The sequence below is a fragment of the Opisthorchis viverrini genome (assembly GCF_000715545.1).
Source record: "Opisthorchis viverrini unplaced genomic scaffold opera_v5_78, whole genome shotgun sequence".
In the NCBI taxonomy this organism is placed as follows: domain Eukaryota; kingdom Metazoa; phylum Platyhelminthes; class Trematoda; order Opisthorchiida; family Opisthorchiidae; genus Opisthorchis; species Opisthorchis viverrini.
This window is the reverse complement of record NW_008751734.1, coordinates 1,497,984-1,516,980: the sequence shown is the minus strand read 5'-3', so window position 1 is coordinate 1,516,980 and position 18,997 is coordinate 1,497,984. Positions and strand designations below refer to the sequence as shown.

Here is an 18,997-nt window from a genome sequence, read left to right as displayed (position 1 = left end):
AACGACCACCATGTCTATTTTTAGTATGGTTTCAACTTTACAAGCTTCAACCACTAAAGACCGTTGACAACTAGAACAGAAATCACTGACATAATGACCATGAAGGAATGTCTATGTGGCTTGCAAAAATATGATAAATCAGGCCTGCCGCGTCATTTTAGTCGGACCATGGAACACCGTCGTCTTTTTATCTTTATGCTTTAAGCAAGGTCGTATCTTACCCGCTGATAAGCACCACGTGTTGATTTATTTTATAATGAATATTAGGCGACAAACAGTTCAAAATGTTGGGTGGGATCCAGGCTATTGCGCACCCTATGGTGTCTCGTCGTATGGTGACGAAATGTTTTCCAGTGAAATACCGTGCTCATGAAACTGACCAACAGCTACCCGATCAACAACTAATAAAGCTAGTTTTGATGCAAGATACAGCTGACTACAGTTCTAGTTTATGGTGCTCTTATTCGACTACGCACGCTCCGCCCCATGTTCTATTTAGCACAATACACCGGGTAGACGGAACATGCTACTCACAAAGTTGCTGAAAAAACATTGGTAGCCAAAGAACGCATTCGTTCTTCTTGAGGCCCATCTCCGAGTTTTTGTCAAATTTATGTTCTATTCGAACCCCAAATGGACGCAGTTCGTGAATAAACTTAGTTGGACACTAAGTTGAAGAAGAGCATCGAAAACTGCGCATATAGCTGAGTTCAATTGTGAAGCACACATATCTGAAATAAGCCGTCATTTTGCTAAAACCTACGACAGCTAATGGGGGATATCGGCACCTTATTGATAAAAAATAACTGATGCCATTGCTGATGGTTATGCCATCATACTCAAGGCGAACGATGAGTTCTCAGAGACCTCTGTGTGTGTTTTGCTGGCTATCCTATTCCATCGGGTCTACACCGGCCCCACAGACATATATTCAGTGGCAGCTTCGACTCAGCTCAGACCGTCTGTGCACAGATATCCGGTGGGTTGACTACTCCTGATCGATAAATCAGATTCGGATACCCCCTGTGTGGCCTAGGTGGTTTCTACCGACTTTCCGGTAAATCGCTCCTAGAAAAAGACGATAAAATGCAAAGTTTTGTCAACCAAATGCACCTCAACGTAAACACATGTTCATGAGGGAATCAACTTTTACTTCATACGTACCATCACCGTTGTGTGTGGGAGTTAATTTGAAGAATTTTCAATGGAAAGCAAACAGATAACATCACTGGTGAAAGGAAGAGGGCCTTTGCCACGGAGTTATTAGAAAACACCAAATGAACAGCTACAGACTATTGGACGGTGAAGCAAACCTCTCATATGCACCTTGTTTACAAAGCTGAATATCCATTTCTCCTTGAACGCGTCTTCCTTAACTTTCCTGGGTATTCATTAACTGTTACTCAAATGCAAGCAAATGCTACAAATCGACTCTTCTCTTTTCAAGAGAAGAGGAAGCGGATTTACGAGAAAACATACTACTCGCATTTCCATTCAATAGTATCTAACATTACACTGGTGCTACCACACGTGATGCTTCCTTCAAGGCATCTGCCTAACCTAATGATGTATAGGGCGACTATTTCTTTGGTATCCTTCGTTGAACGTTATTCTGTTTCGAGATATTTGCTTCTTGGCTGTCCGTTTTGTCACCATGCCAAGTAATAAACCCAAAGGAACTGACAAATCAGCGTTGATGTGTTGATCACCAGTAGAATGGTAAGTTTCTGCTTCGTATCCACAAAGGCAGGGTGATGAACTGTACAGTCTATGTTGGCGAATGAATAAACAATCATGACTGCTAAATAGGCGTAATGCACTACTCACAAGGTTGCTGAAAACTCTTCGACAGCTATCCATTTTACAACTCGCGACATGCAGTATTTTCTCCTGAAAATAAGGAGCCGTTTCCACAAAAATCACAGGATCATTTTGCAATAGGAAATATGTATAATGGTTAAAAACAATAGGGTTAAACTTGGCCACAGAGCCTCCTTGCTTAATATAAACTGACAAAAATTGGTTGACATATCAAACAGTTTTTGTCTCTCAGAGCTTCGTAAAATCGATTGCTCCAGCTGACCAGTGGTTTTTATTCAGCCTTTCAAGAAGCTTGGCAATTTTTCTGTCGACTAGTGGATAAAGTGACCCTCTGAAGAAGCGTGATCAACGGGCGAGAAGACAAATTAGAAACGGCAGTGCGTAATTGTATTAATTGAACCAGCACGACAGTCTTTTCACGATGTCTGAATAAATAATAACTTGATTCATTACGATTTCAGCACGATTTTAGTTGACTGGCTGGTTTGAAAAACCTGACATCCTGAATTTGTCAGTAGTGTGGTGGGGAGTTCGAAATTTTCATGAGATATTTCGTCCCATAAGTGAGAGCAACGTATGCCGAAAAGCCAAGTAGCACTGCACATCCGTTTTATCCCCATTGAGAACCATAATCATTTGGGTTTCATCATGAAATTGAGGCCAAGTCACGCAAAAAATCCGCGAAGAATGGTGTAGCTGTTCCATCCTTGATGGGCGTCAGCATAAGTGTGATTTCCACGGATCTCTAGAGAGATTAGAACCTGCGGCCTCCAGAAAAGAAGCCTAAATCATTCTACACTTACGATCATCATCATCATCATCATCGCGAGCTGTAGTAACCGCACACTCGTCATACAGTGGTTGTAGCTGCCGCAGTTTCGTTCATCGATGATTTGGGGAAGAGGGTAGGTGGCTGCGTATTGGAGGCAGGAGCTGATAAACCCAACATTGTCAGTGGGCTGTCAGGTGGGGGGATTGGGAAGGAAGCTAAGCATTGAAGGTAATAGCTTGGATGCACGAGCGCCATTGCGAGGTCGACTGGGCCATATTTGACAATGTCTCCAGTCATTGATGTGCGAGCTTGACTGGGCTATATTTGACAATGTCTCCAGTCATTGATGTGGCCCGTCTCGGGGTCCACATCCAGGAAGACGGCAGTGACCAGCGCAGCTGAGTTTGCTGGTAATTGCTTTCACACTTCGCTGCCAAGTAATTGTTTGACCGCCTCTGGCTCTCTTCCACCCTTCACATGGTTGTGCGAAAAGAGCTCTTCGAGGAAGTCGGTCGACTGGCATACGCAGCACGTGGCCAAGCCAGCGCAACCTATGTAGTGTGATCAGTTCATCCATCGAGGGTGAGTTATTTCTCCCGAATACCATTCGACGTACCATTCGATCCACCTACGATCAGGCAATACCGATCGACTAGTACGTAGATCGAGGGCAAGAAACTCCCCGGGGTTCTGTCGGACGCGCTGTACTGATTATTCCCAATGAAAGCGAAGCAGCTATACAATGTTGCTCTACTTTTCAGAATAGAATGGCTTCACTGATGAGACAAAATCGCAAGTGGAAATTCGGGGTTGAAATGGATTGAAAACTAAGCAGAGTAGCGACGGTCTTTTCGCGCACAGAATATTAGTCTACTATGGAAGACGTAACTTGACGTCAGTATACCATGCGAAGAATATAAAGTTGAACGGAAGTAATTCACTTAGTTTTGTCGTAACTGGAAAGCGAAAATGTTTTTTTTTCCACCCAGATTAACACTCAGGTGATAGATTTGCAAAACCTGACAATATCGAAACTGCATGCATTACACTGTCAAGAATGTTCATTTATGGCATATGTTTCATCATTCTCAGAATTTAATGCACACTTCGTCAGGAATTATGGCCACAAACATGACTGCGTTTCACAGTATTTTGCCAAAGTGTCAATAAAAACGGACACAAAAACTATTCCTCATGAAAATATGCAGGAAATTATTCTTGCACATGTCTAAGTGTGTAAAAGCTCCAAGTGAATTGAAACTTTCAATTTTTAAATCAGTGTGATACATTTCCAACGAAAACGACTTTGGCAATAAAATTTCTAAGGTTACAAAGCCGAACAAAAGTTTAGTGAGTACTATTTATTAAATTTGATCCATTACTTTTACACTATACCTTTCGATGAAAGTTCGTGGATAAAAACATTGGTGGTTTTCGGAGCTAGGATAGTTTAGTGAACCTGCTGGAGGGGTCACGATAGTCTAAACAGGCATAATGCATTTTTCTTCCATCGATACTATGCTTAGCGTATGTGTTAGACTTTCGTCCTTGCTGAGTAGATCGGACCCCAAACATGTGGGCTCTGTAAGATGAATTGTTTGAAATCGATTGCATCATTATATGGGACCAGTCGCATTGATTAGGTCACAAAAACGAATGAAATCACGCCACACTTCCAATCAAATTTCGCGAAGTAGCTCGGAAGGTTGGAAACTGTGATACAGATCCAAGCGTCCGACGAGTTTCAAAAAGCCACGAATTGTGATTGTATAGTGTGGATGAACCTTTTTCTCTATGGGAGTGCTCAGACTAGTGGACACACCCGCGTTAAACGCTATCGAACAAAAGCTTTCTACCTCTGTGTTAGTCTTGACAACCACACTAGCGGCTCTAGTCTTGTTGAATTAGCGGATTCGAAAATCGATCGTTTGCTGATTCACCAACGAAGTACTAGCGAGCGACCTGAGGAACGTGTGTTCTAACTTGCGGCAAACATCCCTGAGTATGTCTCAGTCACAGTTGGCTTGCAGCAAATGAACCGCGAATCTGGTGCACGTTTTCGAAGCTGCGCCACGGTATTAAGGTGGGACATAAAGGAATCGATACATGACATCGGCAAGGCAGGCTTTCAAGGGCTATTGTTGTTACCACGATGAGGCCAGCTAATGGCTTCTGATAGGTCCTTACAGGCCAAGAAGGGCGAAACCTGTCGTGGACTGTCAAAGAGTTTTCAGCAACCTTGTGAATAGTTTCCTTACAGGCCAGTCCATTGATCATTGATGTACCAAAAACCCATCCGTGGTAGTACAGCGGCAAGCAAATAAATAACCTGTTATTCCGAGCATGTGCAGTCAACCGTCTTTGAGAATAGGTCTTGGAGAACGGGTACAAACTGTTGAAGGTACACTACGCACGTTAATGCGATATAATTTGACCTGCTCATTGTGAACGCGAATCTTTTCAGCTATTTATAAACCATAATCGCTCGTGGCCTTCGTTGCTATTCGGTAGCTTCAAACACCCTGGATGAATATGACTCAGACCCTATCAGAACAATCCAGTTAGGATAAAAGACCAGAGTGAAACGCGCCGGGTTTTCGTCAGACGTGGAACGGGATTTGTTGGGAATAAAGCAGCGAAATGCATGGCCGTCGCCAGATTGTTGAATCATGACTTCTCGCACACTTATACAAATGCCATTGCTTAGTGCAATTTTCATTTTATGTGTTTGTTCCAAACAATCACAACTTTGTAAATTTTTCTTTGTGACGCTGTCATTGCGTAAGAGGTGACTAGGTTGAGACCAGCAGCCTACGGCCGGTGCAGTGCTTATTGACGTCTAAAGTCTCGAGACGCCGTTCAAATCTCTCAAGCTACTCTATCCCAGAAAAAAATCTCCTCAAACTAAACTGTTTACCTTGACGCGATCCTTCTGATCACGACACAGCTTTTGCCCTTTATTCAATAGTTTATGGGGAACATGTTTCTCCCAGCTGCGTGACTCAAACGGAAGTTGAAACTTTCCACATGGCCGGATATTTGCGAGAGAATCACCAGCGACGGATTACTCATCACCAACCTAGAGGTACCCCACTTTCAACCCACAGGCGAAAGCTAGTCAGGCATCGCTGGAGAGCGCGTTGACGTTGCGTAAACAACACATTAGTGTTGAGTAAGCCGTATAATCAGAAACCATCATACTTCCATTAGTTGTCACCACATTAATGGCGCTTGCAACCTATCTCCTTCCGCAGTCTGCTTCTTCGTGTGACATACATCTTCCCGGTATTTACGACTTTGCGCTGACGTTTGTTATCTCTATCGTTTTCCCTCTGGGTGACATTTTCATGAACCTAAACAAGATTTATGAACGATTTTTTCGTCAGGTTATGAGCAGCTCTAGTGACTTTCGCAAGACCCTGCTCAGGAAGTCGCGGAGTTTGAGAACCTGTAAGGCAACCAACCAATAGAAGAATCGCCGACGTAACAAGATAGGTTAGTGCTGCAAGTTGATCTTCTGCTGTTCGTTGAAGCTTGCTCATTGCATGGTTTGGAGCGAACGTCAAACCATAAATTTTGATCTGTTATCACAATATGCTTGTGCTGCACTACGCCCTCCCATTATAGCGTGACTCGGTCACTCTGCGTCGCTCACCGCTCAAATCAACCAGGCTTGATTACACAGACAGACTGATTCTGTCTTGAGAATAGCCTTATTTATCTTGATATTGAACTTCATATGTTATCACCACATCACCCTCAGTGTTTTCTCAGCTAGCGGCTACAGTTGGATACTGATACACTATCAAAATGTACCGATTTTCCCACGGAGAATCAAATGAGTCTGCTCTTTTGACCGCATCTTGAAATAAGTGGATTCAGACCAACGCGATTAATGGTGTCGTAACTTGGAACTGTCATCAGTGCACATCTCATGAATCTCCAGGAAGTTTCGAATCAGCGAAGTCCGGACCAGTATTTGAGTGGCACTATATCCTTCCTAATTGAAACGTAGTCACACTGTAGATCAGCCGCTTGCTACTGAAATGTTTACTAATCAGTGACTAATCCTTTTCGAATCTCTCTAAAGATTCGTGCGACGCCTGATGACTGATGGGCAGCGTTTATCTACTTTTCAGGATGAGCTGAACACGTGACGTTATGCGCGAATCTACCTTTGCCAGGCATTGCTTTGTTCTCCTGGTCTGTGAAAGTTGTTCGGGTGTAATACAGACATTTAAATAGTTGAATAGCTGAGGTCATTCAAACGTGACTAGAAAGGCGATTTCATGCATCAGACACGATTTTTCCAGGGCGTTTTCGCTACTTACTCACCAATGTTGTCCTGTCAGGATGGCAAGAAAATGTGATGCTGAACCAGCTGTTTTTTTCAATGGAAACTTCCTCATCACTATCGTTTGATATGATGTGATGACATATTGGCTTCCTTCACGCACCTTGTCCAGATTTTCGGACAACCAGTAACTTACTGATTTGTCTCATGACCGGCTTACTCGGTTAGATACGTTTGCCTTTCCGCTGACTATGATGTTGATAACAATCTCGGCCTCTACACTACTCACAAGTTTAAGAACAAGATAAACGAGAGATTCAGCTGGGTTCCAGGTGAGTCGCTCTTCAAAACCAAATTGTCGAAATCTCGACCATATCTTCGGTGTTTTCTGAAACTGTGCGACACTTTTTACCAGAAAAAAACTCTTCAGCTATACCATCCTTTCAGTGCCTAAATGCCGTGCTACCCAAAGGAAGCACGAGGGCTGAGATACTGCCAGGTTACTCAGGTCTAGACAAGGAAGTCTAAAGGCAGAGATCGGGTCCGAACCATGAACCTTACGATCAGTAGATTTGCTCTCTAAGCACCGAGCTATCTGGCCTCAGAAGTGACCATGGTCTGTTTTCTCGGCTCAGACAATACAACCATCTTCTAAAACGCCTAACCAGTTTGTGTCCCATACAGACCAACAGACGTCATTTGGTAGGGACCAAAGATTGAAGTGCTCCGAGCCTAGGAAACGTCATCCCGGATGTGATTCAACCGAGTGGTAAGCCTTCATCACCATCCGTCCGTTCTGGACCTAAATATATTCACTCAACACTATTGTTTGAAGCAAAACTCCATCTCGGCACAAGTCTACACACGGCCAGATAAACCTTTATGGGTAGCCCCCGTAAACTATTCAGTTCAACAGGAAAGCCTTGCTGAAATGTCCTATCCAATACAACTTTAGCCATATATTGCTTTTGGCTCGGACTTCGAACACGAAAGCTTTCACTCTAATCCGGTTCCACTTCTAGCACATACTGCTATATAACCACTCTGAGGTGAACTCCTGGAACTCTGTCAATGAGAATTTAGTTCATCCTGTGACCTATTTGCACATCTCTCTGAGGAGCGGGTTAGTTGAATATCCGGAACTAAACCATCTGTAAGGAATATTCATTGTCCTCGAGAGATGACACTACCGCCAGATGGATAAAGTTTTCCTTCTGAGAGGCTCGCTGTTCTACCTAGTAACCGTCTGGTAACATCGTTCATCTTACAGGTCATGCCTTGAAAAACACTATTACCTGGTTCTTTTGAGTTATTCTTGTGCTTCGGATATCCCCAAGGTCTGTCTGCATTTCACAGATTTTGAAACATTCTGTTCAAACATTTTCTTCAAAATGAACAATTTTGCTCATACAACATAATTGTCGATTGTCTATCTATTAACCGGAGAAAACCGTCTTTACGTTTTTTTTAAACTTACTTTAATCGGTTTGGTGCACCTAACGAACCTCCACTAAAACCTTGCGTTCTCTGTCAAAACCAAAAAGAGGAAATTCTTACCAGCCATTCGTACCTTATGATAGTTTCTCTACTTGAGTTTCTAACCTCCCGTTCTGGTAGAACTCTCGGATGCTGTTCTGAAGTCTGGGATTGCAGTGTTTGGGGGTTACCGGCAGCTAACAGTTTAAAATGATGGATTATATCGAGAAACAAACTTGAATTCCACGGACCCCTTGCCAACAACACTCATGATGCTGATTGGTTACCTCCATGATTCGTCGCCAGTTCCTAAAATCTCGTGATCAGACGCGCATTATTAGGAATGAGGGTATCTTTAAAACGCAGTGAGATCCTTCCTCTGCCTTTGCTGTTTCTCCATGTTTTAGGAATGATTCAAATTCAACCTTAGGCTCATCTAACCTTTCCGCTTTCATGTACCATCAACTCAACTATGTAGTACAACTGAAACCCACTATATATGGTGCTTTATTATAGTAAATTTATGGGCGTGTATCCGCAAATCTTGGTTTGACCTGTCTTCCTTGTGATGCACCCACAACAAAATTTGGCACCTGACAGACTGATTTTGGAACACCACACAAGGTGAGGATACGCAAAGCTCTTCTTCATTGCTGACTGGAACTTTGGGATCGCGCAGCTCCTACGATTAAAAAAACTACGCATGAGGCAATGCATACTTGGGAGCATACTTGGGTAGGCGGGTCAACGAGCTACTGAACGCGCCTACATGCTGGATCTTTCAGATCGGACACCCAGTTTGATGATAGAGACTCATCAGTGACTGTGTTACGTTGATGTTGCCGGACATATATGGATTCGTCGGTGAATAGTTGAAAACAGTTTTTGTCCCAAAATATACCAGTGATCCTGTGTGGTGGCGTGCACATCTCGCCACCGCTATCATACCAAAGGCTGCTCAACTAACATTAACAACTGGTGGTTGATCAGATGGCAGTTGATCTGTTCGCCGAGCTTGGCAACTGGCTTGCAAACGTTTCGGTTGATCAGTGGCAGTTGATCTGTTCGCCGAGCTTGGCAAACGGGCTTCAAACGTTTCGAAAATAAGCCGCTCCCATCGAAAGGCACAGGTTCGAACCCCTTACTTTTCGGGTTTGCACAGACCTCCAGTATCATTTGACACTTATTCCTTGGATTCATAACAATCTGGTAAGAAGTGGGGCCACCCTCATACACAGTGATTTTCTATGTATTTACTAAAGCGGAAAATATGTTGTTCAAAAGCACCACCCATGCAACCTTAGGAGTGTGGTGGCCTCGTCGGATGAAGGACAATATATCAAGGAAGGTCAGTAACTCTCCGATTCGGACTTTCAAACTAATGGAGGCACGTCAGTCGGGGTTGGATCGAGTAGATGACAAACAACCTAGGGAATAAACTTCAGCCGTTAGGCTGACATGATGTTAAACGGCTATGATTCGGACAGCTACGGTATAGCGCAATATCTGGTAGGATACTAATGGATGTGAGGAAGGTCAAATTCCCACAAAGCCTGAAGCCTACTGAGACTATCAAGCCCCACCAAAATGGCAGTGGGGAAGTCGACAAACACCTTACTAAGCCAGAAAAACCAGCTGCTTATTGGATGCTCAAGCAGTCAGTGAGCACCGACGATGATGAGTTTTCAGGCATTTTGTATAGTAAGTGCTCACCCCACGCCGATCGAACAGCCTAGATTGAAGGTCAAAAGTGCGATCTTTTATGCCGCGATTCCCCATGAACTCGATTGTTCGCAATAAAGCTGTTGGTCCTTTTGGCGATTCCCTTTCCTACACTAGAACACTGGAGCTGGAACAGCTGGTATTTAGATCAATGAGGGTCACATATGATTAAGGATAGGGTTGACACTCGGGATCTAGACGTACTCCGTCAAAACAGTTTGGAACTGGGAACCTTTCGGAAAACAAACCCTTAAAAGAGGGACTGCGTTGTCACATAACGAAGTCTTTGCCTTCTGAAAGACCAATTTTACCCACGCCGATGCAGTAACTTAGCAAAGTGCTCTTCTTACCAAACACCAATTGAACAACCCAGCAACAGTCTGTAAATGGTGCTTCAATTTGCCTGTGTGGGCGCAAACACACCCGCATTTTGGTTGAAGCTCCCTCTCCTATTGGGTCTTTAGGGTTCTTCATCCGGGCAGCATTTATTAGTCCTCATATTCAAAAAATCCGTAAAGTACTGTATGTCCCAGGTCAAATACAATCCCCGTTTGCAAACTAGGATAGAGTTACAGCGATCCATAAAATGAAGTCAAATGAATCTCTGTAGATGACAATTTATTGGATTTGATAAAATTCGTTATCGCGTATCGCTTTGAACCACCAGATCACCGATTCAGGGTGAAGTTACGTATCTCCGCACGTATGGACATCCGTGAAACAGAAGGGTGATTATAGTGTGTTGGTTTAATCGTAGAAACACGAAAGGGAGACAGGCAAATCCTCGATGCCTGTCTGAGAAATCGTGCGTTGTGGAACGCTTCTCCAATAAAAACATGTGGAGGTCGTGCGGCGTACCGATTGTGTCCATCTTATGGCTAGAGAAAGAGAGGCAGCAATATGTCTACCCGTTTCTTCTGTCTACTGATGCGCAAAATAAGGCGGAAACCTGTCAGTCGGAAACTCAAAAGAACGACGTTGATGGGTGGAAAAGCCTACCGCGAAAAGGCCCCCAACATTGTTCCTTGGACAGAACGCAAACATAACTCAAACATCAGCTTTCCAAAAGTACTTAAAAGAGAACATCTCTGTCTGTCGTTCGGTGAAATCAGCCAATTTATTTCTTTTTAACCCTAGATTAACTAGGAATCGAAGAAACCTATCGATTGCAACTAGATTTCCAGACGTTTACCTGGGAGGCCATCGAATATAGGGCATTTCTAAATTAAAGTTATTCCGGTTTTACCAGAATATATTTCCAAAATCAAGGGTCGTAATGAAGCTGAACAAATGCAAATTGATCTTCTCAACTTAGCCGGTAGGAGGCGTTCTCTCTAGACTTACTACCGTGCATGTTGCTGTGTCCTTGAGTCTTGACAATCAAACGGGTCGCATCAGTCATTGGGTCTGATTTCGGGGATATTTCGCCTTGTAGACTTGCAAGACTGTTATTGTTCCTAAAATGTAGGCTAATAATACGGTTTAGTGCTTTGATCCTGTACATTCAGTCGGACATCTTTTTAGTCCCGATATACAAAAAACACACATTTTCTCCTTGTTTGCTTAAGGACCAATCTCCTTTCAGCCGACAGCATTTACCACAAGTAAGAGACAGAGCGAACAGGTAGGACTACTATTGTAATGATGGATACTACTGATGAGGCATGCAAGTAGTGTCTTCTCGTGATTCTGCCTCGGGTCTCTTGAAAAGTGAGATCTTTTACGGAATTTGTATAGTCGCTCCGTAGCATTTGCTTTTATTTGAGTACCAGTCGGTGAATATCCAGGAAAGTTCAGGAAGCGCGTTCACGGAGAAGATGGGTTTTTAGTTTTTGTAAACAAGATGCATATGAGAGTTTTGCTCTCCTGTGCAACAATCTGTAACTGTTCAGTTGGTGTTCCTCTAATATACAAATCCGCAACGAAGACCTTCTTTCTTTCGTTTGATGCCGTCGCCAGGGTAAGGATGAGGATCCCGTGGCCACAACCCTTTGAAGATGGGGAGAGGAGGTTGTGGAAGCTGCCGGACTGGAGACCGACCGGGATAAGTTGGCTGCGCTGGAGACCCTCCTCAGAGACCAGGCGAAGGCGGCCTTTGATGTTGCCAGAAGAGGCTCTCCGAAGATGGACTGAGCCGCCGCGAAGGAAGTCCTTGCGGCGGAGTTTGACACGCCGGCCGACCGCCAGGAGGCTATAGGGCGATTCAAGACGGCCTGGATGGCACCCGGATCGGACCCGACCGTGTTCTTCGCCGGCCATTGGATCGCGCTTTGCCGGAACTGGACGGAGTGTCGCGCCACCAGTTGCTGTCCGACCGGTTTATCGAAAGTGTGCAGCCGGCGCTTAGTGCCCAGTTGCGGTTGGCACGAGCAACTAGCCAGTTGGGTGTGGAGGACCTGGTGCATCTGGCCCGGGAACCGGCCGAGGCACCACTGGCCACGTTGCAGCCGCAGAAGAAGAGGGATGGTTCACCATTGGAGGAACTGCAGACCAGACTGGACCAACTTGCGGAACAGCTCGCAGTCGTAAAGACGGAACCGCGGAGACACGCCGGAACCAGCCGTTGCTACAAGTGTTGCTGAACAAATGTGATTTGATCTTCTCAGATTTGCTGGTAGAAGGCATTCTCTCTAATCCTACTACTCTACGCGCCGCTCTGCCCTTAAACCCTGTCAAACAAATGTGTCGAATCAGTCGGCGGATTCTGATTTGTAAGTTTGCAAGACTGTTCTTGTTTCTAAAATAAAGGCTGCCAATACAGTTTATTGCTTCGATTCCGTACGTTCAGCCTGACACCGTACTACCCCCGATATAAGAAGAGCCCACATTTCAACCTTGTTTGCTTAAGGAACAACCTCCTTTCAGATGGCAGCATTTGTTACAGGACGACAGTTTATCTATACACAGGATTCCACCAGAGCAGAGGATCGCTACTGTCCCAGTGTATGTATATGCACTTGCCGACTGGAAGGTCCAGGGTTCAGACACAACTTATCCATCTCGACAAACCCTGCCTTGACTTGCGCAACCTGGCGGTATCTCCGCCCTCGTGCTTCCTTTAAGTCGCATGGCAGCACTATAGCTGAATGCACTACTCATAAGGTTGCTGAAAAACCGTCGACAGCTCACGACCAGTTTTGCCCTTAGTAGGGCTCATCAGGTAGACGCACTCCCCGAGTTTCCGTCAACCTTGTGTTCTACTTGAAACCAAATTGCACGAAATTAGCCTGAGAACATCATAAGCGAGAGATTCAGCTGGGTTCCAGGTGAGTCTCTCGAAAGAACCAAATTAGTTTGCAGATGAGTGTATACTCGCTATCTCGTCTTTTCTTCCGACGATAAACTCCCCTCAAGATTCCTCGTGACGGTTTGAGAATTTTCCATCAAAAAATCCTACACTAGATCGTTGAACTGACTGGTTGCGAATACAAACTGCAGAAGGGTAAATCATCCCAAGCTTTTGTCAATCGCCATAGGAAAAATAAGCCTTTCAAAAAATTTGATCTCAATATAGCCTCGCTGAAAATAGATGGTGATGCAAATCACAAGTTACCACGCCCAAAATCGTAGGCGATTCGCCACTAATAGCTTCAGGGACGAACGAGTGAAAGTAAAAGTTGAAGCCGAAAAATACCGTTCCACGGCTGGATGACCTCATAACGCTATATTAGGCATCTGACAAAAACTTTGAACAGTGCTCCCTCAATCGTACTCGGTATAACCATACACCTGCCTGTCCCGAAAAAGGAGACTGTATTGTCCTAACAGCTTCCAACAGAGCTCCTGTAAGGTGAGCATAATTTACAGCTCTGAATCTTCATACGGCGACCGGCTTGGATTGAACTGAGCAACCCTTGGCAGCACAAACGTTCCTAGTTAAGAAGCATTGTGCGAATAACGTTTTTCATAACCTGATGCACTACTCATAAGGTTGCTGAATACCCTTCGACACTCAACGGTCGGTTTTGTCCTTCTTGGGGCTTATCAGGTAGGCGCAGTCCACAAGTTTCCGTCAGCTTTATGTTCCACTTGATGCAGCACATTCAGTTGCCTGGAAACATCACAAACGAGAGATTCAGCTGGGTTCCAGGAGAGTCTCTCAAAACGCAGTTTGTTTGCAAATGAGTCTTAAGTAGGGCTCATCAGGTAGACGCACTCCCCGAGTTTCCGTCAACCTTGTGTTCTACTTGAAACCAAATTGCACGAAATTAGCCTGAGAACATCATAAACGAGAGATTCAGCTGGGTTCCAGGTGAGTCTCTCGAAAGAACCAAATTAGTTTGCAGATGAGTGTATACTCGCTATCTCGTCTTTTCTTCCGACGATAAACTCCCCTCAAGATTCCTCGTGACGGTTTGAGAATTTTCCATCAAAAAATCCTACACTAGATCGTTGAACTGACTGGTTGCGAATACAAACTGCAGAAGGGTAAATCATCCCAAGCTTTTGTCAATCGCCATAGGAAAAATAAGCCTTTCAAAAAATTTGATCTCAATATAGCCTCGCTGAAAATAGATGGTGATGCAAATCACAAGTTACCACGCCCAAAATCGTAGGCGATTCGCCACTAATAGCTTCAGGGACGAACGAGTGAAAGTAAAAGTTGAAGCCGAAAAATACCGTTCCACGGCTGGATGACCTCATAACGCTATATTAGGCATCTGACAAAAACTTTGAACAGTGCTCCCTCAATCGTACTCGGTATAACCATACACCTGCCTGTCCCGAAAAAGGAGACTGTATTGTCCTAACAGCTTCCAACAGAGCTCCTGTAAGGTGAGCATAATTTACAGCTCTGAATCTTCATACGGCGACCGGCTTGGATTGAACTGAGCAACCCTTGGCAGCACAAACGTTCCTAGTTAAGAAGCATTGTGCGAATAACGTTTTTCATAACCTGATGCACTACTCATAAGGTTGCTGAATACCCTTCGACACTCAACGGTCGGTTTTGTCCTTCTTGGGGCTTATCAGGTAGGCGCAGTCCACAAGTTTCCGTCAGCTTTATGTTCCACTTGATGCAGCACATTCAGTTGCCTGGAAACATCACAAACGAGAGATTCAGCTGGGTTCCAGGAGAGTCTCTCAAAACGCAGTTTGTTTGCAAATGAGTCTTATCTGTTTCCTTCAGAGGCTGGGAAGGCAAGCCGAGCCCATTATACTTTCACGTGTGTGATGAGTTTATATGGATAATCGGCCTACAGTAACTGGTCACTGATGTTGAGAAACCGGGGTCAGGAATTGGCATTAAAGACGTTTTAATCACGCAAATTTTATTTTTCATTATCCCAAATTCGCTACTTGGTCTAAGACCGAACGAACAGACTACTAATAAGCGCTTCTGTTGTAGACAAAATGCGTTGGTTATCCGAGCTGTTTGAACGTCATACTCTGAAGCGTCACAACGCTAAATCCATTAAACGCTTAAATTGAAGCGTTAGTCATGCAGAAATTTCCCCAAACCCAAACCAACCGCTTGCGACCGACTGAGAGGTCAAGTCAACAAAGTTACTACTGTCCCCAATATTTAGTAGTATACATTTTCTTACTGCTGTTCGGTAGAATAGATTGGACACCCGATTTAGCAACTCAGTCAAAAAATGAAGGAATACAATCTACCATGGCTAGCTGAAGAAAGTGGGGGGTGATGTCCGTTTCATTTGTGCAACCTCTAACAGACAAGGCGCACACTGTGATACCTAGTCAAAGTTTGGGTATTGTGAGCAAGACGCCTACTAATCAATCCAGATCGGTACAGCCCCACACAATCATAGTAGTTGAGACAGTTACCATACGATATCGCGACATGGTCTTTCGTCGACAAAACCGTTTCGTCGCGTGCCACAGTTGCCGTGGTCTAGTTCACCCCCTTCCACACACACTCTGTGCTGAACATAATCACGGCACTGTCTGCACTGACAAACTCAGGTCATCCTGCTGATGACCTGAATCATTTGTTTCTTGGCAGGTAGCCAACACTGTCTTTCACTCAGCTTCCTGTTTCACTTATACCACGCTCATTAAACTACGTTAAACACTGCTGTCTTAACCCTTTCGGCTGTATGAGTTGAGACAACCTTGCCGAAAACCAGTTCGTCAACCTACCTGTGTCCTTATTCTAAGCGCGAATTTTCGGAAGTCCACCATACCTTGGCTATCCTAAAATAGAAACTCATGAGCCCGATTGTCGCCTGGAAATTCGCCCAAAATATCGCAAGACAATTAAAATAGATTTCAGGCCTGAATATCTGGGTTAAACATAGGAACACCACTTCAATGTGTTGATATCACAGTGTTGTCCTCTGTTTTTGTTACATTCATTTTTCACTCTACGCTGAGCTTCCAACAAATTCCACAATCCTCTGTTTTTTACTGATTTTGTGACAACACCCGTCATAATGTAAATCACTCCATTTAGGCCCATTAGCGGTTACGTAATGGTGCGAAATACGAGTCCCGCGGGTCTCGCAATTATCTGCTGGATGTAGTAAAAATTGGAACTGGCCAATTGCCTATTGCACACAAAAACTCGCTTTTGTGATGTCAATATATCATTCTTGAAGGCATGAGTTTAGTAACTCTTGTGAGGACCAAGGAGCGCAAAGGAATTATTTTTTTTCTGCTACATTAACAAAACTATCGTTGACGCTGACTACTTACTTGTTCCCCTTGCCGGCGTATTCTGCTTTGTTTTATAGGTTAGGAAAGAAAGTGCTCAGGAATGGAGCTCGTCTGAAGCTTCCCGCATCCTTTAGTGTTGGTCACGATAAAGACCACAAAACCAAACAAAAATCAATCTCAAATGTTTCAACTTCCTTTGATCACTGAGTCATTCATACTGGAACTGTCCAGTTGATCTAATTTGCTTGAAGCCTTGTTTGCCAAACAAGACTTTACAGAAACGAGTCGGCTTTTGTATCACATACTAGTGGTGATTTCCGTCTAAAAATCGGTTTCACCAGGTCCCGCAACGTTTTTCTGTTCCCAACGAGGGTGTATTCATCCGTAAACGTTCAATTCTTTGCGGCCAGTGAATTGTTAAATGAGAAACAGTGAGGTATACCTCAGAAAATGCTGACAGATTGAAATATTTTAGAGTTCTGGGGCAAAGGACCGTGAAAGTAAGGAGCAATCCCATAAAGAGGTAGAAAGATTTGATCGGGATGAGGGTCGCACGGGAGTTGTCATGGCTATTCAAAATATTTGCAGGTAGAACTTTATTCCGTTCGTTGAGACTAATACGGTAGGTTCAGACAATCAGAAAAGAACGCTAAGTTGGATTACGCCAATGTGATTGAAGGATGAAGCGAGCAACAGCTGTAAAATAGTAGAAAAGGCTTTTTCCGGACACATGTTGGTGCATATCAGTTAACAAAATACAGGAACAGCTGTTGCAAGATTAGATGCGTCCATTAGTTCAAGTGTGTGACGTTTTCAGAAACTTCGTCGCGCGGTAAGTGTCGGTTCTCCAGGTAATCAATACCGGCAATCGAGTTCATTGTTTACATTCATGGTAGAAAAGTGCTTTGTACAAAATTCAGCTACGTGTTCTGATCTTTTATCTCAGTTCAAATGAGTTTGGAGCAGCAAAAAAAATTTAGTCCGTAGTAATAGAACAAACTGGGATGATTTTGAGGACAAAGCTGGACCTGTCACGCTTAATGTATGAAACTCGCAAAGTCCGAAACGTCCAGTGCAGTACTATGTGGCCAAAAAAACCCAGGATTTTGGTGCCGATCATATGTGTGCTACCCAGATGCTTTTCAGCTCGCTACTCGCACCATATGAGTAGTATGCTGAAAAAGCGAACATCGCATTAGAGCATTTCAGCCATCATTTTTCTGCTACTTGGGTAAACAAAGCTACAAACTTGAGAAATAATGACTTAGTCATTGTAATTTCCATGTTTTTTTACTTTCAAAACGCATCAAACACCAGCTGTTCCTCGCATTCAGGTGATTTTCGGTCAGCAGACGATTAACACTGTAGTTCCAAGGGCCACTGATCAGCGCTCAATAAGAAGCCACATTCGCCAGACTGAACTCACTGAGTCGGAATGTTCTTCCGGTTGAAAGACGTGTATGCTTGCTCCGTCGACAGACAAACGGTGGTAAACTGACTTTCACTGATGACCGCTGACTAACGCGATAAACTACAGGCGCCACTCCACCCTAGAATACATGTCTTTAGAAGAGGAAACCTTCAAGTATATTTCGACCGTGAAAAGAGACTTCACAAAAAAATGAAGCCTGGTCAGTTACTTTAGAAGGTATTAAATGGATAACTTATGTCTACCCACCAATCTCTTGACCTGTACAACAGTCAAGACTGCTGGAATATGAAAACAGTATTAAAGCGCATTTAAGGTACATTCTTGAACAAAAAAGCATCGTCTTACCTTGGATGGTTATCACATTATCTATTGATTTCGTTATTTTTATGTGAATCGTACCAGTGCAGTGAATTACGCTGAGCCTTTGCGTAGTATTTTATTCACTCCGAATTTCAAAACCGTCCTTCTTGCTCCTTAGATCCACTTGAGGCTCTAAGTCATCGCGAATCCCAAGGAAATGTTTGGTGACAGCTGAAGAGCATGGTTTATTAGAAATGACTCTTTACCTATTGGCTACCTGTAAAACAGTGCTTTGACCAACCCGGTTTTGTATGATGTTCCTAGAAGTTTACAGAAAAGGGTCACTCCATACAGAAAACCGAATAAAAGGAGATGCATAGACACTTACAAATTCGTCTGAGGAAAGTAAATGATTGTGCGACTTGTATTCACAAGAAACTTGTAGTTCTGAGTGGGTGGAGTAAAAGACAACACAGTAACGTTCAACAGTAGAAATCATGCAGATGACGGCAACTTGGATTTCATACAGTAAATATAAGTGGGTATTTTCCGGAACTTG

The 18,997-nt window shown here is 43.8% G+C and overlaps 1 protein-coding gene across 1 annotated transcript in view; it reads left to right on the top strand.

Annotated features, from left to right (window-relative positions):
- Positions 1–12,667, top strand: part of T265_04640 (hypothetical protein) — a gene marked incomplete at both ends in the record, with an annotated part of 33,750 nt that extends 21,083 nt beyond the window's left edge. The window contains one exon of the mRNA XM_009169422.1: positions 12,283–12,667. Coding sequence (XP_009167686.1) covers positions 12,283–12,667 — 385 coding nt within the window. The remainder of the gene's footprint in view (positions 1–12,282) is intronic.
- Positions 12,668–18,997: the final 6,330 nt, after the last annotated feature.